Raw genomic sequence first — 22909 nt, forward strand, 5'->3', positions numbered from 1 at the left:
GCTGGAATGGAAAGTGTAATTTAATTGCATTAAAAGTTAAAATTACTCTCTTCACGTCCAGTTCCTCCAGATGTGGATGTGTTTTCTTCTAGATGTCAGGATCGCGGCCAACAATCTCATCCCAAGCTTTTCGACAAGTGCGCACGATCCACTCGTGCTCTTGGTCATCTGTGGAACGGATTTAATTAGGAGGATTAATTGGGAATTAAAGTTTGAAATAATAGCCCACTAAATCGTTCTAAAGTCGTAAACGTTTAGCCTAGAATCAAAAGAGAGAAAAAAATGCTGATGATCAACACTGCAGATTTATTCTAAACAAAAAAGGTAGGTATAGGACATAAAGCAATTGCCGTTGCCATTTTGTTAAACTCACTCGTTTAAAATCTCAAATAACCAGTAGCCTGCATAATTAAGCCAGAGGTCATTTTGCTGTGAAGCTGAAACACTGAAGTGCCATTCAAGTCTCGGGTAAATTTGTCGAATCAAGATAGGCCCGACAATTAGGAGAAAATAACTTCTCGGAGCCACTTCAGACACCAATAAATAATAACCCAAAAATGGACGCCAATTTTTTTTTTAAGCGAAACGACTGCCAGAGGAGCTGATAAACAACCAGTTTTTCATTGTTAAAACTGAAATGCGTTGCTAATTGCAGGGGAAGTAAGCTTTTTCTGGAGCGCGCGCGCAGCTGCACGCACTTGAGCGGCTCGCGGGCCTCACCCCCAGGTTCTACTGCGCGTGGGGTTCCATTGTAAGGGAGCAGGTCTCCAGCTCTCGGACTGATTGTGTGTAATTGCCAGCAATGGGCTTTAACACTAACAGCCTCTTCAAGTCTCCTCTCTCCCTCACGCGCTGCGCTCCCTCGCCCCTCTACCTGCCTCCCGGCTCTGATCGCGAGGTCATTTGAAGATTTGCGTCACCAGTAATCCCGTTTCCACGCCGGGGCCCGCGAGCAGCTGCCACGCAAACATTTCCACCAGACTTTGTGGCACATTTCTTCTCCAGTGTATAGGCCATATTGTAAAAGTAGGCTAATTACTGCGTCCCTGATCGCGTGCGCGGCCAAGAGGGACTGACCGCAATTAGTGTCCCACAGCTCGGCCTTAATGATCATTAGATTGAGACATTTTCATATTTGCTGTAATTCTGCCCTCTCGAGATTGTATAGCAGCGTTTATCCGAGTATTTAAGTCATCTATAATTGATACCTTAATCTCTGTGGGGGCACAGGTGGCTGGGCGGTTAGTTAATTTCCTGCAATCTGAGGATACAGGAAAATTCTGCTGCTTCACCTGTGGGCCCAATAGCTGTTGTTATTTTTTTGTGTCAATACATTTAACATATATGCCTATACCTAATGAACTTATTATCATGATTAGACTTGCGTTATAGCCTATAACCTAAGCAAAAACCAAAATATAAAACAAAAAAATATATGAGTGAAGTAGACATATACTGTCCATGATTGTGTACATTTTATTAAGGCTATTTAAATAGGCTTTAACTGCAACAAAAGCAGCAAAATCAATCATATTACGTTCATTATGCTTTCCTGGATAAAGTCCTATTAAAAAAAAAGTGTAGCACACACCCTTGTTTATTAAACAGTTCTGGTTGATATCCATCTCCACTGTAATAACCTGCATGGATGACCTTTATGCAGTGTACACTGGAGAGAGAGTGTGTGGAAGCGATAATGGCACCTTGTTAAAGTCTGTTTATCTTAATCCTTAAAATACACTCAGAGGGAAAAGTGTTTCCTTCCAACCTAATGGCAGTGAGTTAAACACATAAACCCAAACACACCCACACACACGCACACAGACACACACAGACACACAGACACACACACACACACACTGGCTTAATTAACAAAAGCAAAAAGCAGCTCATGCTTTTTTACACCAGGGTAATTTGCATAAGAGATGACTGAATTCTGCTGGATTTGATGGCGAAACAGAAACAGAATTTGCATATCTTCATAGAAATAGGAGAGCTGTTACGCTCTTAATGATGTCATCAAGAGACAAATCCTGGACCTGATCCACTGACAGGGACTGGGAGACTAACTTGGTGGACTCAGTTACAGCACGCAGGGTCATTATATGCGAATATAGGCACATTTTCTGGTTCGCAACTGAAGGCACTACAGTGAAATCAAACTTACCTAAACGTAAAAGTTCAAGCAAGTCATCTGTCTCCAATTCATTGCCAATGGAGCGGCCCTGGGTTTTGTGTCTTGATGACATCATAGATTAGAGCATCGGTTTTCTGGTTTCTACCTTTGAAGGAGCGATACCGATCTTCAAAAATTATTGATTTAACTGCCACAAGCTCATATGATTACAGTAACATGTGAATTCTGTTTTATGGTGTATTTTTGTTTTAAAGGCTACATGAAAAGTGGGAGAGTTTGAGGAAAGGCCGTATAAGGATATGTTCCAGTCCCCAGGGCCCGGGCTGATTTTATCTGTCTGTGAAACACCTCAGCTGGACTGGGACAAAGGGAGGGGCAGCGGTTTGGTCACCAGAGGTGTTTTCCTTGGCAGTGGAATGTTTTGAATGTGGAACTCTTTCTGTGCGGAGTTTCAAAGGGAAGCGGTTATTCCCGAAACAGGAAAGTGCTACAAACAATATGGCAATACACGGCCCCCGCTGGGCTGCTGCTGCCTCCTGGACTGCTGCTGTGTGTTGCTGCTCGTTGCCAAGGGAGAACAGCAATGTAACAGAACCAAGTTTGTGTGTGTGTGTGTGTGTGTGTGCGCGTGTGTGTGTGAGTGTGTGTTTGTAATAACAGAACATGTTCAATCAGTGGTGGAGATTTGATTGTGCAGATGTGGCCTATGTATCTTTTCCCCACATTCTTTTTTAATTACAGTTTTATAGTGTAATGCAAATGTTTTATACCTCCGAATTGAAACAACAGCAAACTTCATGAACTATACCAATTAAATACAATTATGTGTCTCTGGAAGTTTGAGAAAGAGTGAATAAAATATGTCTTTTTTTTTTTTTTTTGAGCTGTTTGTATTTTAAATATTTTCTTTGTTGATTATTGTTATTTGTGTTTCATTTTAAGAGTAATCGCTTCAGTGTGTTCCACTCTGTTTGCTTTAGGCTATTTGTATTGTTCTGGTTAACTGTGACACTGGGGTGGTAGTAGGGGGGGATCTGTTTATTGTAATGCTCTCACATCACTATAAGAAAGCAATTTAAAAAATCAGAAAAAAAATCGAATTAACACTCATCATATTTACAATTTCATAAATAAACTTTTAAAATTTTTTTTATTTTTTTTTAACACCTTAGTGTTGTGTAAATGTATGGGAGTGAACTAGTGGTCTGTTTATTCATTTGTGTTCATATCAAAGTAATGCAAGAAACACAAAATGATATCCCTCTTGAATTTATATTTTGGAATGAAATTCTCAACAGTCTTAATGATGGGCATGCCTGCATATTTTTTTATTTATTGTTTTTCTGATTATCATTCTCTTGATGTAACAGGTTTTCCTTCCATTATTAGCAAAACAGTGTATTATCAAACATTTTTTTAACACACTTCTTTTAGACCTAGAGATCTCAATAGCAAATTATCAGCAACTCCATCAACTTCACACATCATCTTTAATACTGAGAAGGAAGATATGGAATGGACTGCCAACTCACCACTATGCCTACTGCGCTATTAGACCTTTTCAGTTTTGTTCTCAAGTAGACTCAAGTGCTGCGCGGTGACATATCGCCCTTTTCTTATTTATAGATTCCTTGGTTGAAGAGATGAAAATCTGCAAGTCTAACACATCATGACTGACTTCCTGTGACATTAAAGAACAGGCTGGGAGGTTGTGAAGAAGGTTGGGAGGAGCAACAGCCAGCTATCCCTGGATGTTCATCTTTCACCCCCTACAATGCCGCTGACACACACACACACACGTACAGTCACACACACACAGACATACAGACACACTCACTCACACACACTCTTTTCTTTCCCTTTTCTATGCCTTGCAAGAAGCTAGCTGGTGTCCAGATGACCTGTCTGACTCTGGCTGCTGCTGCTTGAGATTCCTTCCTCCTTCCCAGTTTTTCTGCCTCATCCTGTCCCTGTGTCTCTTGGCCAAAAAGACTTGGACCCAATCATTCCCACAACTTCCCAACAGATTGTTCACTGCAGCAAATTTCCATCGATCAACTCAACTGATTTATCGTTCAATCCGTCCCCTTGAACGCAGATTGACCAACCCTAGCTTGGAAGCCGTAAGCCTCGGTCAACTCGAAAACAGAAAAACAAAATCTCATCCCAAACCAAAGCGAGACACCGAAAGATGTCTGCTATGGATCAAGCTGTGTGGAAACACAAAAAAATGAACAAGGTGCCTAGAGATGGTCCCGCTTCTGGACAGACAAAGGACAAAGGAGTCAGCGAAAGACGTTGGACACATTTCTTGTCACAGTAGTTACTGACATGAAATGCACAAAGCTTTGAAATAATTGTATTGATATCTGTAAACTGTAAACTGTAAACTTCCTCATGTCTTGTGTAAATGTTACCAAAGTCAAGTCTGATTAAAAGTAGCTGTCTTTGGATTGATAATAGCAATTATGTTTCATACTTGGATGCCTTATTTTTGACCACACAGAAGTCTTTGATGGTTGAGGCTTCCTCTGCCACTGTCATGCCTCTGAAGGAGACTAAACCTCTAAAGGAGACTAAACCTCAAACAAGTTTGTCCTTGTCACATATAATGGTGTCTGGTGTTGCACCAAGACATGGCAGTTCTGAGCTTGATGCTTTAGCAGTGAAGGGTTTCGGGTCGTATGTGGCCTGAATGAATGCCTTTGTAACGTTTCTCCTTTTCATTATCTTTACACATTCAGAGGCAATCAACCTCCCTTCTCTCTTTTGTTCCATTAGCCATGGGCAGCATGTGCTTTTATTTCAACTTGAGTTTTTCTTGCTTCCTGCAAGTTGAAGGTTTGATGTTTTTTATTGTTGTTGATGTTGGTATGCATCTGGAGAGAGGGACATGGGAATGTTGTCCGCACAGTGGTAAAACATGGGTGGGATTTGTTAACACTGCGGGTTACAGGAAGGAAAAAATATTGTCACGATAAAGCACAAAAACACCAAAACAATGTGTAGCTAAAATATATATATATACACATGAGAGCACATTGAGAGCTGGTGTGGGAGTGCAGTGGTTCTGGAATGCCAGATCTTTCTGTTAAGCCTTCTGCAGGTGTCTTGGGTCAGATTCAATGAAACATCAGTGATGGGAGGTGTCCACTTGATAACCCTAATGACACTAAAGATCATGTGTATTGGTAAACATGTATTTGTCTAGAAGAAGAGCAGCCACCAGCGGTAAGGCATCATCCAGCAAAGGAGTAGCCAAGGATGGGAGTAGAGAGAAAACTGGAAGGATCAAGGAATCTACTGCCTCAAAAGGATGTGGAAATTGCTGAGTTGTGAAGAAGTCAGTTTCCAAATCAACTGACACCAGAAATCTTGCATGACAGTGAACTTTCAAACTATTTCCAGTACTTCAGTTATGAGCAGCATAATAACTCGAAACAGCATTGAAACAGCTCCCCAAGAATGTGTCCCACAAATACATGAGTGGATTACAAAATTGATGAAATGTCAAGGCCCTTGCAGCTTTTACAAGTTCTAATGAAACTGTGCCATATTTTCGAAGCTTCCAGTTTCCCTCCTGACTCTCTCTCCTGAAAGCAAAAATAAAATTTAGTGATGTAAAGTATGCTACCCTCTTCAGCCACTGTCAATACAGCAACACTGGAGTGTAAGCAAATAACCAGCCTTCTTTTCCTGTTTTCTTTGGCTTTTGCAAGAACTACCGATGTTATGAGTTGGCTCTCTGTTTGTTTGCCTCTTAGCTTATGCCACTGTTGAGGTAGACTTGTGCAGGATTCAGCTTTATCTCTGGCACACCAAAGGTCCACACATTATGCATTAGCCAATGATATGGCCACTGTAACCTACTTCAAGTTATCAGCGAGATAATTAAAGAATTAAAGAGAGAAAGAAAACGTATAATTCAACAACTATCAGCTATACTCATACTAGAATTTATTGTAGCTTGGATAAGCCAGGTAGCTGCACTATTTCTTGCTCAGAGACATGGGGACTGAGTCAGACTTGAAACTGGTTCATTCAGTTGAAGGATGGCCTCTCTAACCACTAGGCCATGGTTTCCAGGCTTAATGGGGAGAAAGTTTTCCAAGGCCCCATTCATGATTGCGACACAGATTACTTAGAATTGAGGCATTGACACATTACTGTGGTTAAAATCTTAATTTGAAATGGTGTACCATGTAAATCTGATCGGACTGAGACAAATCTCAGGCTCTACAGTCCTGTCTTGACAACAACTCTGCAACTGGCTACAAATATAATACAAGATTTACACATTTAATGTCTCAACAGCATCAGCCTCAGAAACAGCCATGACTACAAGCTTACACAAGCTAAATGGAAAACTTGGCACAAGATCATCCTTCCAACCTTTGCAATCGCCAAACTCCCCATTCATTTAGCTACTAGCCACATTGGCAAAGAGTCATGAGCGCAGTTCGTTTCTACGGCACTAATGACGACATGGGAAGAGAGATCATTTCCTGAAATTGCCTGTACTCCTTCTAGACACCAGCCTCCCCATCCTGCTGTCCTCGGTCCATCCATAACATGCTTATTTGGCAAGGAATATACACTATCCTTTACCACTATCTGGCAGCCTTACACAGTAATTGAACCATAGTGTTATTTGGCAAGATATTGGAATCTAGAAATACATCGTTCCTCAGATCTTTGTTCAAAACAAAATAGCCTACCTCACATTTATAAATGCGATGCGTGAGCTTGTCTCTCACAGCACGTTTGTTGAAGTGTTGGATGACAGGCGAACTTGAAGATCATTTTCCACATGCAGCCGAGCCCTGGTCTTGGTCTTCATCGCAGTCAAAGTGGAGAATGATGCCTTGCAGAGGTAAGTGGTAGGAAAGGGAAGCAGTATTCTCATGGCCATGGGAGTGAGTTCAGGATACTCATGTGAGAGGCAGGGCCAAAAGTCTACGTGACACATCTGTTGTAATTGGGCCTTCAATGTTCTATCACAGGACAGCCCCTCTTTTACGTCGCCAGTAAGGCCGCTTTTAGCTGGATCCTGCACCCAGTTCCAACCATCGGTGTACATAAGAGAAGTATGAGCTGAAATGTTCACTCAGTGAGGCGAGGTGATTACTGACGACTTCTCTCACTACATCCACAGACAGGTTTGTTGTGTGGAGAAACTCAGTCAGTTGGGGGAACATGGATATTATGGTGTCTTCATATCCGTAGCTCTGTTTTCTTCATTAATGACGCGTTTTGTCGCGGACTTACAGGATAGATGCGTACCTGCCTTGTATGTGCAGGTTGAGGCCGTTTAACAAGTTAAATGCGTCAGTAAGTCCTTGCTATTTGAGCCACAAAATACATTGCCTTCTCTGCTTTCTCTGAAATTGTGGCCAAGTTCACCATCCGTGTTCTCTGGTGGGTATATTCCTCACTCTTTGTGGGAAAATATTAATTGGTTTGCTTGCATAATTTAGGTGCTTTGTAATCAGATGTCGTCTTAGCACGGCTGGCTTCCTTACCCCGCAGTTCCTGAAGAATGAGGTTCATGTATGTTGTTTTCAGTGATGATAACTGTAAAGTGGAGTTTCTCCCTCTTGCATTTACAACAATATGCCATTGCTTCTAATTTCCGTATGTCCTCCGGCGTACTTAATTCTGGACATATCCCTCCATAGCATAGTGCAGGCCTTTTGGCAGCTACTTGATGACATGAAATCGGTCCGTCTCCAAAAATAATCTATAACCTCTTGGGGAATATCAGTAACAGATCCTATTGTTTTGCTATTTGGCACTATGCCAAGTAGGATTGTTTGTCCAAGTTAGCAACGGTAACTAAGGTGGGCAGGACTTAGCAACAGGTCAAGTTTGGCCAGTAAGCAGAGTTATATTTCCTAGCAACAAAATGTAGTTCCAAGATGTAAAAACAGAATCATCTGAGGTTTAAAACAGTTCCAGACCCCTCAGTGTTGCAACTTTTATAGATATAAGGCTTTGGCTTCCCTGTGCCATCCCCCTCGGCTCCTCCTTGTCCTACATCCACCAGTTGTGACTGCTACATGGGGGAGCTCCTTCCTCTTTCCTCCCCCCAGCAAATGTCCCCTCTGGGAGGCTGGTTCTTCCCTGTGTCCCATCATCATTGGACTTCTGCTCTCTCTCTCTCATCCTGGGCGGAAGCCATGAGGCAATAAATTCTGTCTTCACACCCACTCTGACAAATGTGCCTTCACCTCTTAGGGATGAAAATAAATCCATACAGGATACAGGAGCATTCTTCTCCAAGAATTACATACCAAGACAAACACACATAGGCATGAGCGTGTAATAATGTATATACACATAAACACAACAACCTATATGCACACACACGTACACACACTAGCTGTTAGAATCATTAAAAGCACAGATGAGCGTTGTTGTAATGTATGCTATCCAAAACATTAGCAACACAGTGTCCTGGGGGTCACAATGGGACCTTACAGTAGGTACATACACACATTCATGCACATATCTTAGGGTTTACACCAACCAGCCACAGCAGTGAGGGAAAGTCAGCCTCTGAACAATGGTTGTTCAAATACCATGTTAAAATTGACCAAGATTTGGCTGATGACTGGTGTACACACACACACACACACACACATGCACACACACGCACACACACACACACACACACACACACACACACACACACACACTCATGCACACATAGACATGAACACAATCCATCTGCCAAACTGACACATAAAAGCACAAATCAATTAAATAGTTCCTGTTTGACTTCACATTTATCTGAATCAAAACAGTGAGTCAGAGTGCTGTTGGAAATCGTTCAGTTCCCCTTCTTTTTCATCTCAACATAACTCCCAAAAAATCTCTCTCTCTCATCCTTTCTTGTTCTCTTCCTCCCTCTCTCTCTCTCTCTCTCTCTCTCTCCCTCTCTCTCTCTCCCAGTTCACTGATCAATACCAGAACTATAATGATGATGAACAACCCGCAGCAAGGAAAGAATCTCAAAACATATTTTGTCTTCTTACACATGTTGATGACATCTGGTGAGGAGGTGCATCTTCTCCTCTGTTTCTTTCTATCTCTAAACACATGTAAATGGGATTTGTGTGTTTGTGGATCAGACTATGATTAATATAAGGGATTCTAATCTGTATTATGTTGCATGCAGTTAATCAGCTATTCTTTCCAAAGATACATTCCTACTTTAGGCAGCTAATCAATCATACCTTAACTTCTGCCAGGAATCATATAAAACATACCTGCATTTGTAATGTAGCAAACAAACAATCTAACAAACTAACAAGAAAAAGAAACACACATACTCATCAGACTCATCAGACATTGCAGCTATAGCTGGACTGTGTCTGATCACTTTTAGTGCAAAATTTCCTATGCATTTAAAACCAAGTTGCAAAAGTCCGGCAAGACTGCCAGACTGCAATATAACATCTTGTGTAAGAGAAAATCTAATCATGATAAGAGATTTTAAAACATTTTCATGCATGTACTAGTGATTAAAGCAATGTTTAGGTACTGTTCAGGTCCAATAAAAATGAGAATTCAAATGCATAACAATAAAACTGGACTCTACCTTACTGGACCCAAAACAAACTGCTTTTAGGGACCGCTGGCTCCGTTTCAGATCCTCAAGCAAATGGCTGTACCCGAAGACTTCTGTCTATAAATTGTCCTCCCTGCCTCCCAGATACGCACACACAATCAGATTCATAACCCCCAGCCTAATTCATGACATTGTCTAGTGATGTAAAATCATGGCAGGGAGAAAAAAAAAATTGGCAGGAGATGTCAGAATTTGGGAATTCCTATCTGGACACCTGACAGACTGCATTCTCTTCAAATCAGGATTTCCGACATTGGGCACCCGATCAGTGGAAAAATGTGTTTTGAATTTTCCACTTTTGAAAAACAACAAAAAAAACTTTTAAAATGACTGCAATATAGAGGCATGCTTATCAGATGAGTTGTAGCAATAATCTACCATCAGGGAATCCAGGGATAATCCATTTAACATCACTCCATAGGTTCATTGTTATCAAATGCTTCCCATATGGCTAGACTGTGCAGAGTACAATGTTGGCTTTCGGAGTTGCATTTATTAAAAATGGGCAAAGGCCCGGGTCTTGCCTGAAACAATTTCAATACAAAAACTTCAACATGGTTTAAAGTAACTTCAACAAGACTTTTTGTATGTGGTCTGTTTATAGCCTTGAGAACTGGAAGCTCAGTAATGTTGAGTTGTTGAGCAGTATGGGACATGAAACTATCATCTTCTATGACAAGGCAGCAACAATAACATGTCTTCATCCCTCAGTACTAAGATGGCTGATGATAGGGCTTTTTGATGCTTTTTTTTAATGCTTTTTTTTTTGATGCGCGAGAGGTTTCTCTATTACATAAAAAAATGTAGATAGAAATTGGACTAAACTGACTTCCACGTCAATTTGTCAGTGGAGCCAAAATGAGCGTCCTCATAATTGAGCTGTCACTGCCCACATATTAACTGTAGGGTTTACATGGACTGTTGGACTACTTGGGTTGTTAGCAAAGCAATGAAACATTTTCTATGGCTTGATTCAGCACTATTTAGAAGAAATATGCATTTATTTTGCAGCCCTGCTATTTTGACTTTGAGCAATTTCCACTACCGTAGTGATACAATCAATGAATTATGTGGCCAAAACAAATCTTGAGAACAAGTCAATAAAAAAAATGAAATTAGCATTTTATTCATAAGTTATTCAAACATGCATTATCAGACCTGCTGAACCTTGATAAACGCACCGATTACTGTATTGGTGGCATAAGCAGAAGCCATCAAACACTTGAGTGCACAGTGCAAAACAATCAGCAAACAGTCAGTAACCAGACATACCAAGGACAAGAAAAGGCAGACTGTGATAGATTACAAATGTATGTGCCCAAAAAAAATAACCAAAAGACACAGGTGATGACAATTGATTGACAGTAATTAGGTGACAAAGCACTCAATTTCTCACTGGTCAGGTTAAATCCTAGGTTAACGTATGTGAAAACATAACAAATTTACTTGTTTTTTTACTTGTGTTTTTTACTTTCAATTTACTGGTCTTATTGATTAGTTACGCCTATATTTCCTCATAGTTATACTTACATAGTTAAAGTTATATATCACTACTTCAGGAATTAACCTGACCAACTGAGATGACAAATTGAGTGTTTGAGGCAGCGCTACCTTTGGTGTCACGCACTGAGTTCAATATTGAAAATATTTGAACATTGACACATGCAGTTTGCTGTTGACCTTTCAAAGTGGAGAAACTCCTCTTGAGTGCACCAAGTTTCCAGAATTGTACAACATCAGAGTTGAAAATAAGCTGTAGTCTACATCAATATTTTCTGTTAACACATTTTAAACTTATTAAAACCTTGCAATATGTGAGTATTATGGGAATCAGTGAATTAATTGAACATCTGTTTGTGAGACATGATCCTGTCCGGTGTGCCTTGCTAAGTAAAGGAACAGGTAACATTAATGGGTGTGTAAGTAATATGCTGGTTAGACTGAAGCTCGCACAAATCATGTCATTTTTGCAAAATTGCTAAGGTAGGATATAAAATACGGGTGTTTTTTTACATCCAAAAAACACCATAAAAGATAAGGAGAGTGTCATGCCTGTTCATCTCTATGCACTTGCTACTTTAAGGAAGCACCTTCGCTCTGGTTGTTTGAGCAAGAACTCTCCCAAAACACACCAAGCAAACCACAGGCAAACCAACCACAGCTGTCATCTTAGGTTCTTTGCAAAAACACCTAAAAGTAGGCTAACACTAGGCTAGTGATTTGTTAATTGTTAAAATTAGCTAAAGAGATGGCCAGGCCTTGCAACTAACGTTAAAAAAATGTAGCTGCTAGCTGTGGTCAGCATTGGTAACAAATGCTACTGCCTTCTGAATTTGATATAAATATACAGTGAAACATACAGTGAAATATCACTGACATAGATCTTCATAGGACATAATGTGTACTTAATTTCAAGTTGTTGCTCTGGACTTTCATTTCCCTAATTTACTTAAAACTCAGGTGATATATGATAGTGATGTTGTGAAACTGTCAATCATCCCTGCTTGTGTCTGGATTGGCTCTGCTTATTTATTTTACAAAAACTGTGATATTCACATATTGTGTTTTATACTGCAACAGCTTATGCAAGCTTTCTTTGTTTAGCAGCAAATAATTATTATCACTCAAAGTGATAATAATAAGTTGACTGAATAGACCTAAGTGATACAACCTGTAAGTTTACTGTCTCACCTGCGTTCCTGAGGAACATGCCGGTGTAGGCAGTGATGACCCTGGTGGTGGGGTCGTAGAAACTGTCTCCACAGTCATAACACCCCTCAGGGATGACATGAGGAGGGTCCAGATCCGTCAGCTGAGATTCTCCTGTATGGACAGAACAGTTTTAGTAGCAATAGGGGCGGCTCAGTAGTTAGCAAGAAGGTCCTGGTTTGACTCTCGGCCCCGCTGCTTTCTGTGTGGAATTTGCATGTTCTCCTCATGTGCCTGGTTTTCCCCCTCAAAGACATGCACACACAAGTGAATCTGCTACCAGTCTTCTCGTTGCACAGTCAATAAGTGGAGCACAAGCAACTTATTTGCAGAAGAGTCAGTGTATTCATTTAATTCATTCTCAATGGAGCAGTTAAAGATTTTACATCTGAATGACATCACAGGTTTGAGTCTTAGGCGATGTTCACAGTATTCCTCTTTTTTTCCCAACATGCAGGTTCCCTTTTTATATCAAAGGTTATGAGTGGATTTTCAAGGCCCATGGGAACCCTGTTTTAGGCAGAGCAGAGCTGAGCTGAGAAGCTGAGAAGAGTTCCATTTACACATGTCGACATGATGTGGACCGCTTTTTTTGGGAGGCAACCAATCACAGCTGACACTTTACAATAACAACAACCAGAATGAAAATGGGGAATGTACCACTAGAAAAGTTGGCAGTAGTTACTCTGAGTGGGTATGGGAGCACATTGGCTGTTATAGGAGTTTCGGCTAAGTGTCTGAGAGTTGTATTTAAGTACTGTTTGCTGATTATGGATGCAAAGTACACATGACCCGCTTTTCCTTTTTAGTACAAAAAGCTGTTGTGGAGGCTTTTTCTACAAAAAACAAAACAAAAACAAGACACAGAATATTGTGAACATGCACTTAATTTTCAGGTTTCTGGCTTTGGAAGAGAGTTATTCATGTCAACAATATTGACTGTTAATATTGACAGTAAAAAAAACAAACACTTTACAGTAGATTTTACCTTGGGTTTGAACACTCACTCCAACACATACTCTAGACCAGTGGCTCTCAACCTGGGGATCGGGACCCCCAGAGGGTTGCGAGACAATTTTTGGGGATCGTGAGATAATTTATAGGATAGGAAAAAAAACATATTTCTATATTATCATGTTTACTTTTCTGATTTTTCTCTAATTTTTGCCTTTTTTCTTGTGAAATGCTGAATAGTTTTAAGCCTCTAGGCCTCCTCAGATAATTAATCAAATGAAAAAAATAATTCAATCATTCTTTGTTTGAACTGTTCACCAAGCATATGCAGCCTGTGACAGGGGGTCGCGAGTAGACATTGCTTTGTTTTAAGGGGTCACAAGCCAAAAAGGTTGAGAACCACTGCTCTAGACCTCACTTTATTAACAATGTTTCAATTCTAGGCAAAGTTTATTCCATTCATAAGCTATATGATGGTGATTTGTGTGTGTTTGTGTTTGTGTGGGAGTGGGGAAGAGGAGAAACCATGCTCGTCTAAATGAATGAGCAAATTAATGGATCCCAACCTGCAGGTTTGAGTCCATTACACCTTTCACTGTAGAAGCGCCTGTCATAACCATCACAGTACTCCCAGTCCTTCTCCTGGTAGTCCAGACCATCAGCAAAGGTGAAGCTCCCCTTGTGAGCAAACACATTAAAACACATAAATCACCCTCATCCTTCACCCAGTCATCAAATTAAGCAGCATCTTCTAGGCATACTAGCATCAACTGATACTGATACTTCTGCTATCAAATAATTCAATACTCAATTTAATTTTAAAACTACACCTTTCTATCTTGAAAGAAATCTCATTTCATAATGCAAGAGAGAAAATCAGACTTTGTGTAATATTTGTATGACATTGGCTTTTTTCTAAAATGAACCAGAATTTACTTAATTGGTTATGAAAAATAAAAAATACTAGATGGCACTCAGTAGAGTGCATACCTCCACCAACACTATGCAATTGTTAATATATGCTAGTTCCACAAGTTTTCTCTTAAATATAGCTGCTTGTTAATTGATATGTTTGTTTTATCCCTTTTACTTTACAGCTCTTTACAACGTTAAGAGAAGTGATGTAAAAATATAGCAGTTGTGGTGACATTTGAACTTAATCATAAAGATATTTTCTATCATAAATCTAGGCCTTGAAAACACCTCATACATATTCTAAGGGACAGGTGCAAGTTATAAAATGGACTATAGCTTTAAAACCAGCTATCATTTACAGAGTTTGAATTTCTTCCAATTCACTGGATGGTTTAGGCCTGTATTGAATGGAGGAGGATTTTCCTGGGCTGGCAGGGACGCAGGTGGGGCAGTCTAGGCCTAGACATATTTGGTCATGGTTCAGAGTTGCCATCATTTCAAATGAACCACAGTTGAAATGATGATAATAATTGGAGTGATCATTATTGTGGCCCAGGCCCATGAATGATTGCATCAGAGCACACAAGTATGTGTTTAGGACATGCAGAGAGCACATGTAGGAGGAAGGAGAGAAACCTAATAACTACGACAATAACAGTGAGTGATTGCTAAAGGGGACCAGATGTAATATCAACTATAACCAATGTGAAACACACAGTCATGCATGTGGATGCATACAGTCTGACATGCATGCAGGGACACGCACACCCAGCCATGCGGGACACACACACACACACACACAATTCCACACCTGTTTAGCTAGACCCTTCTCCCAGGTTCCTTCATATTTACTTCCATTTGGAAAGTACAGCACTCCTTTGCCATGGAACATCCCATCTTTCATCTCTCCTACATATTTGGTCTCTGTGGGAAATGTGTATTCTCCTGTTCCTTCCATCCTAAGGGAGAGAAGAGAGACAGCTAACTGGTGCTTTGTAAACCTCATGCTAACCCCAAAGCTAACCGCAATGTGAATTTAGTAATTTTCTTATGTATGAAAAGTTCCTGCTGGTTAGGATTATGAACAGACATTTTCATTTACCTGCCACTTTTCATATCTCCTTTATAACTGCTTCCAATAAACTCCATCCTTGATTTGCTAGTGTTCTGTCTTGTCAAAATAAAACAAGGAAGGATACAGTCATGCAACAGCAGCAGCACTGGGCAAGAAAGTAAGGCGCTTGACAGCATTGCCATGGAAACATGGCAACAGAGCCAAAGCAAGACCAATCTGTTTTTACTTAACGATGAAGCCGTTCAACAACAACAATGGGATGTCTGTCAACGTACTCTTTCGAAATGTTTTAAAAAATACCGAAAACAAAAGTCTACAAAACAATATTATCCAACTTCCATACATTTAAGTACTGAGTCCCTAAGTGCGCTTGCGCAGAGTCGGTCGCTCTGCCGACTGCGTCATTGGAATGCGCCTCCAACTTGCTAGCAGGCGCAGTAAACTGACCTTCCTTGCTGCCTCGTCGCTCGTCCTGTTGTCAGACGAGGACCTTGGATGTGTTTCAGTAGTAGAATTTGATTCTTTGCGTTTGTTTCATTGTACAGAGACCGAACCATGCCCACTACGGTGGACATTCCCACCTTGCAGGAGCTGAATGTGGACGAGGTGAGTATATCGATGGATATTTAGCCTGTAAGAAACATAATATGACATGTCTAACCAAACATGCTAACCAGCTGGCTAACGCTAACGTTAGCTACTAGATGGTTTATTTGCTTATTGACGTGAGATAATTTGTCACTCCCAGTCTTCTGTCAGGAGGGAAAGTTTGGTAGATAACTTAAAGTTAACAAAGACAGTGAATTATTTTTGGGGAAGCAGTTGGAGCCGCTGAATAGCCACCCTAGGACCATGAAATAGAGTAATCAAATGGCTCTAAAGTGGCGTTGGCGATGCAGGTGCCGACTTGCTATTAAAACTGTGTTTATGCTTCAGTATCTGCCTGAACATGTGTAGGACTTCATAATCGCTCTTTTCCTGGTCCTCATTAACTCTTGATTTGACCACTGTGATGACAGGACAGTGTCTACCCGAAATGTCTGGCTCCCTGTCAGCTGTGTTATCATGACACTTTCAACTTGTCCTTGAAAGTCAGAACTTGGCCGGCAGCACCTAATATCTATCCATACGAGGACTTGATAAACAGCAGTGCAAATGATAATTCCTTTTCAAATTGAGTAGTGATCATTGAAACTCACTGTCTATAAAAGTGTAATAATTTGGAAAATTTGGAAAACGTGTTTATCTCCCCACCACCCCCTTACTAAATTCATATTTTTATCTGAAATATGAGTGGCTGTTCTAGGGCTGGGTATTGTCAAGGACCTCACAATACGATTTGTTTGATGCTGTGGATTACAATACAAGATCTGATATAATCTGATACTTGACACATTAATAATATTATGTATAGTCTGTATGGCATAAACTTGCATTGAATTGATACAAACTTTGTATACCAAACGTGTATGTTTTTAGTATTGTGATACATGATTATGTGCATTCTTGATATGGATTAGGGGACAAATTGAGGCAAAAGCTGATTTTTAATATTTCCATTCCTCTATAGTAAACAAATTAAATGTGAACATGCACACTTATGTGTGCTCTGGTGCACTGAAATAACTTGCTCATCTTTGTGAGTTGAATGTAAATATGCACACTAGTAAACAAGCTCTATCAGATTTAATGACAGACTGCTGGACATCTGACTGGTGTCTGGTCAGTTACATGTGTGAATATTTTGTGTTACCACATTATTTCAATACCAAATGTCAAAGCTTACAGATGAAATTCCTTCTACTGCTTTCATGTTGCTCCTTTTTGTTGTTGAATCCAAAATGTGCCCAGACACTTCCCTCCAAACGTAGTTTGGTTAAGTGGAGGCTCCGTACATCTCAAAGTTGCAGTGAAACGATTGCTGGAGTAACCCCTACAGGAGCGGAGTCTTAATAAAAGTGAAAAAGATCCTGTTCTTCTGTAAATGAACGGGGGTTAAAGTGTTTATCAGGCTGTGCAGAATCGATTCTGAACCACAAAAAATGAAATAACCACGTATTGCTGTATCGATATTTATTTTCACCCAGTTTTTATTTCACCCAGTCCTACTGTTTTCTGTGTCTCTGTCCAGATCAATGTGTCATCTGCGGTGCTAAAGGCTGCTGCCCACCACTATGGCTCCCAGTGTGACAAACCAAACAAGGAGTTTATGCTCTGCCGCTGGGAGGAGAAGGACCCTAGGAAGTGTCTGGAAGAAGGGAGGAAAGTCAATGAATGCGCTCTCAACTTCTTCAGGTAACATATACAGTATACCTAGCAATCTCAGAAGAATATTCCTAGTATAGCTGCCATCTAAGTAGGATAAAATGCATGAAATATGTTTTGAGCATTATGGAGCATGACCATAATTGCTGAGGAAAAATTGACATTGTGTACAAAGACTTGTGCAGGCATTAAGAGTAGTCAAAGTTTGCACAAATAGTGGTGGGTAATTATAATTAGGATGGACTAAACAGTAACAGTAGCAAAATGACAGTGAACCCCATAAGTGTAAGTGAGAGGGATTGTCTGGGTGTACAGGGGTCTTAGGAGGAGCACCACCCCTGCTTTGACTCGGTTGTGTTGGATTATTGACTAATAAAACATGGTGAAACTGAACGTCCTCCATTGCTGCGGGAAGAACATCCTTCGTTGTGATTTTGCAGTTAAGCAGGAGATGTTCTCATCCCATTTGATGGTATGGGTGATGGTAGACCCTAGGAACTGAATGATTTGGCTGGATTCAACATTAAGCCATTGATCTACAAGGAGTGATGACCAGGCAATGCTCATATTCACAGTTTGGATCAGCTCAAGGTTGTGGGCAGCACACCATGATGTCGCACGATCCATCTCTTTCCAGTGCATGGAGTCATTTTTGCAGATGATAGCTTCCAGAGTGGTGTCATCTGTAAACTTAAGGAGTTTCATGTATGGTTGGCAGGACGAGGGGATGGCACACATCTCTGTAGTGCGCCTGTTCTCACAGCAAGGGGGTCAGACTTGGGCCGGCCACACAAATGACCTTCTATTTGTCAGGAAGTCCATACACCTCCCACAGATTGAGGGGGCTAGGTTCATCTAGGACAGCTGCCATGGAGGAGTTTTCGCATGATGGTGCTGAATGCTGAGCTGAAGTCAACAAACAAGATCCTCGCATTGTAGCTATGAGTCCCTAGATATCCCTGGATAACGTGTAGGTCCACGTTGACTGTGTTATCTACTGGCTGCTTTTCCCCATGGGGAAAGTGAAGCGGATTAAGAAGCAGGTCTGTGACACATTTTAGATTGGACACCACCAGGTAATCCAAAGTCTTCATTATGACTCCCACTGGCATGAAGTCACTGAGGCAGGTAACATAGTCTTGCTTGGGAACAGGAATGATGGTGAGGTGAGTCAGGCCTTCTGATGGTTTGCAGTAAAAAGAGTTTTTGCATTTCCTTCTTGTTGATGGACTTGAAGACAGGCACTGTGCACATGTCAGGCACGGAGCATGCATGGTGTGGTTTGAAGAACCTGTTGTTCAAAGGGCAGTAGAAGCAAGACAGTATTTGGCTAGACTCTCTGGATAGCTACTTTGAGATCTGTAGATAAATGTTTGGGTTAAAACAAAAGCACGTTTGACATGGTGGGCTGGTGACCAAAGTGGGACCTGGAAAGCGCCTTTACGTCACTTAACCTGTTGTACTTTGTTATACATTTTTTCTTTTTTTTTCTTTATTTGACTGACCAATACAAAAAGTGCTGTTCATTGTAGGACATGAATTAGTTAACTATAGGCTGCTGTTTTGTGTATCAAACTGCCAGTGGGTTGTATTTGAGGAAGTGGTCTGGGGTTTTTCACTCTTAACTGCTGTGTCTGTGTTTACTAAAAGTTTGAGACAGAGCTTGGGTTATATCCATTGCCCATGTAGCAACTAAGGTGCTTTTGTGTGTGTGTGTGTGTGTGTGTGTGTGTGTGTGTGTGTGTGTGTGTGCGTGTGTGTGTGCGTGTGTGTGTGTGTGTGGGGGTCAAACAGATTGTGCATGGTCCTCAAATAACACACCACCTCCACTTCTAAAACAGAAACAAACAACCAGCACTCTGACCCCAAGATAAACTGAGAATTACCGTGAAAGAGCAATACCTGTAATTATTGTAATGAGAGGAGATTTGAGTAAAGTTGCAAAATTGCACCTGGGACCTGGTTTGGTTCTTTTTGTGCTTTTGGGATCTGCCAAGCACCTTTAGGGGCACTCCATTTAAATGACCAGTTTGCATAGTTTTGACTTAAGGATATATATATTTTTTTATTTACCTTTTTTATTCCTCACCTGCCTGTGGATTCTAGACGATAGCTATTGACTACTGGGAACTGTGACTGATCGTAAATCATGATCTTATTTCAGTATTACAGGATTCTCCTGACCTGATCTGCGATCTGAATCTTGGACTTTGAATTTGAACCCACTTTCTCATTTTATATGACCAGTTCAAGCACATAAGATGAGCGGAGATTTTTCCAGAATGCAGAAGTCCCTTTCAACTCCTCTTAAGTCAATTTCTATTATGTCTTTCAAGCAAATCAAGGGGAACTCTCAGCTCATTCAGGGTACTATTTCAATCTGACTCTGATTCTGATCCAAATCTCTGTTTGCTCTGTGCATTTTAGGCAAATCAAGGGGAACTGTGCTGAGTCCTTCACGGAGTACTGGACCTGTTTGGACTATTCGAACTTGACGGAACTGCGTCATTGTCGTAAGCAGCAGCAAGTCTTCGACAACTGTGTCCTTGACAAGCTGGGCTGGGAGAGACCTGATCTGGGAGACCTGTCCAAGGTGAGAGACTGGATGATACAAGGACTGAAAAAGGAGGATGGAATGCTAGATGGAGACCTGGGAGACATGAGGGACTAACTATGCTCACATTACGAATAACTTGGTTGATGGGTCGCTCTATTCTGACCAAGTGTTGGCCATGTGAGAGGCTCTGACTGCATCTATGTAGTGTCTCATGCAGAGTCTCATGCCGCTATAGAGTTTTGAACAGGCAAATCATGTATTTTTTGCTGTTTTGGTTTTGCCATTAATAACATTAGGCCATTTTAATGAGTTAACATAGCTTGCTGGGAACCGCTAACTAGGTAGCATTAATCGAAAAAAACAAGCATCATTTTTGAGACGTTTATTCATGTAGTCTTTTGAATAAAAATTGTAGAAAATTGGAAACCTTTGAATGGCTGGAATCAACTTGCCAGGCGGAACTATTGTTCATGGAATGAAATCGATAGGGAAACAAGGAAGCACAGAGAACTGGCTGGCTGTTGATGGCTGACAAGCGCGAAAACTTCAGCCATGGCCAGTTTTTCTTGGCCAACAAGCTTGTTGACATCCACGCATCGGCAGAGTTTCCCTGGTTGCTCAGCTCTATAGCAAATGAATGGACTTCCAGTGACTTGTTGTGTCATGTTGCTCGCAGTGTGAATGCACAGGGAGAGATGGAGGGAGGAAAGAGAGAGGGGGAGGCCTGGGAGAAATGTGTCCATGGTGAGCAATGGGAAGATGGAGGACAGGAGGAAGGAAAGAGAGTGACCGTTCAGGCTGGGAGAGATCCAGTCTGGGAGAAAGAAGTGGGCAAGAGAGTAAGGAATGGAGGGAGAGAGGAAAGGAGAGATGGGATGCTAGACTGGGAGAAACCCAGCCCAAGAGTCTTGCTGAACGTGAGAAAGGAGGGAAGGAGCAGAGGAGAGGATAAAGGGTGGTGGGAGGGTAAGAGAGAGCTGAGAGAGCCATGAGGTAGGGAGGAGCTGCAAGAAGTAGGGCAGAGAGGAGGAGACACAGGTTCCTTGCAAGGCTAGAGTTGGGGTGTCAAATCATGTGCCATGGAGAGCCGAGAGTCTGCAGGTTTTCATTCCAACCAAACATTACATCAGGTGATTTCAGTGATTAACACCGTCAACCAGAGAGGAGGAGCTAATCAGTGAAATCATCTTCATCTAAAATTTCTCTGGTGTTTCAAGTCACTTGTATTATTGTTCCTTCAAAGAGATTAACGAAGAATCTTTAAAAAACAATCTTATTTTGAAGAAATTGCATTTTTATAAAACATTTAACATGTGATAGGAAATCATTTTAATTGGATCTGGACAGACAGGTTTGTCAGACAAATAGAGCTAAATTTTGTTTCTTTCCAGAACCAACAGTGTTTATACTGTGTATTTCTGTCAAATCAGTGTTCCTCATTTTGTTTTCTTTCCTAGGTGACGAAGGTGTCGACCGAACGGCCCGTCCCCGAGAACCCCTACCACTCTCGGCCACGTCCCGAGCCAAACCCAGTCATCGACGGCAAACTGGAGCCCGCCAAATTTGGCAGCAGGCTATTCTTCTGGAGCTGGTGAGGCAGAGGTCAAAGCCAGTCGACTCTGCCTGCCATGCCATGCGCCCTGTCCATAAACAACCATACATTGTAGACTCTATATGCGACTAATCATACATTGATGATACTTTAAAAAGTTTAAATCTCCCTGATGCAAGCACAAGCATTAAGGCTGCAGTTCCACCTTAGCCTCGACTTCTGAAAGGCTGGTTTCAGCACCGTCATCCGTTAAAGGTCTGAGGGTTGGTTTTGGACAGGGCCCATGCCCTAAGGTCTCTCCATTCACTGTACATCCAGCATCCTGCAACTTCTTGATAAAGGAAGGATGGTTGTGTGAACGAAGTCAATGAATCCATACAGCTTTCCTGACCCCTTATGTAAATGTAAAGAGTGAACAAATGCATCACACTGCGTTATGGTTGTTGTGAAATAATAAAAGATAAAAATACTCAAAACTCCTTTTTTGATGTCTTTTTTTATTTCTTTAATTTCGCAGGGTTCCCACAGGCCTTGAAAAATGTTGAAACTTTGTGGATTTGAGAAAAGTAAAATAAGGCCTTAAAAGTTTTGAAAATGAGCGGATGACTTTAATTGATATTTTAATTCAAATGCAACGGCCAAATCCATAATTCCTCTCTCCATCCTAGGATCAACAGGAAAACCCTGTGATGGAGATATGTGTTGATACAGCAACAGTTTTAAATGAATGATTTCACCAGGATTTCTTGACTTCACAAAATCGTAATAATAGTAATAAATGAGACCTCTGTGATTTCTAATTTTGACCAGCGTCATATCTTACCCCAAAACATCCTTGAATTTCACCAAACAAGACCTTGAAAGTCAGTGAGAAGTTCTTGAATTTGATGTATAAGCGAGTGTGGAAACCCTGATTTCAGGTTCGCGTTTATTAAATACTCAGTTACCATGAGACAAGATGAATATTTCCATACTTTTTCTCAACTTTATGAAGCTTTACAATTCAGGGCCTATATGATATCTGCTAAAATGGTACTAGGCACAATTCCTACAATGTTGGCAACTTGTCGGCAGCTCCGCTATGTTTGCACGTCTGTGTTTTGTCAGTGTGT

General features: G+C 41.0%; 2 protein-coding genes across 2 annotated transcripts; one reads left to right on the forward strand and one right to left on the reverse strand.

The window, feature by feature from the left end:
* Positions 1-88: 88 nt before the first annotated feature.
* On the reverse strand, positions 89-15497 carry morn5 (MORN repeat containing 5). Its single transcript, XM_071913529.2, has 5 exons — positions 15451-15497; positions 15160-15307; positions 14000-14111; positions 12462-12593; positions 89-168 (listed from the first exon to the last, which is right to left on the reverse strand). The coding sequence occupies exons 1-5, from the start codon at positions 15495-15497 to the stop codon at positions 89-91; spliced, it is 519 nt and encodes a 172-aa protein (XP_071769630.2).
* Positions 15498-15861: 364 nt separating this feature from the next.
* Positions 15862-22266, forward strand: ndufa8 (NADH:ubiquinone oxidoreductase subunit A8). Its single transcript, XM_071913568.2, has 4 exons — positions 15862-16029; positions 17555-17718; positions 20116-20281; positions 21703-22266. Exons 1-4 carry the CDS (start codon positions 15979-15981, stop codon positions 21838-21840), a joined length of 519 nt encoding a protein of 172 aa, XP_071769669.1. The 5' UTR covers positions 15862-15978; the 3' UTR covers positions 21841-22266.
* Positions 22267-22909: the final 643 nt, after the last annotated feature.

The sequence above is a fragment of the Centroberyx gerrardi genome, chromosome 2 (assembly GCF_048128805.1).
Source record: "Centroberyx gerrardi isolate f3 chromosome 2, fCenGer3.hap1.cur.20231027, whole genome shotgun sequence".
Lineage (NCBI taxonomy): Eukaryota > Metazoa > Chordata > Actinopteri > Beryciformes > Berycidae > Centroberyx > Centroberyx gerrardi.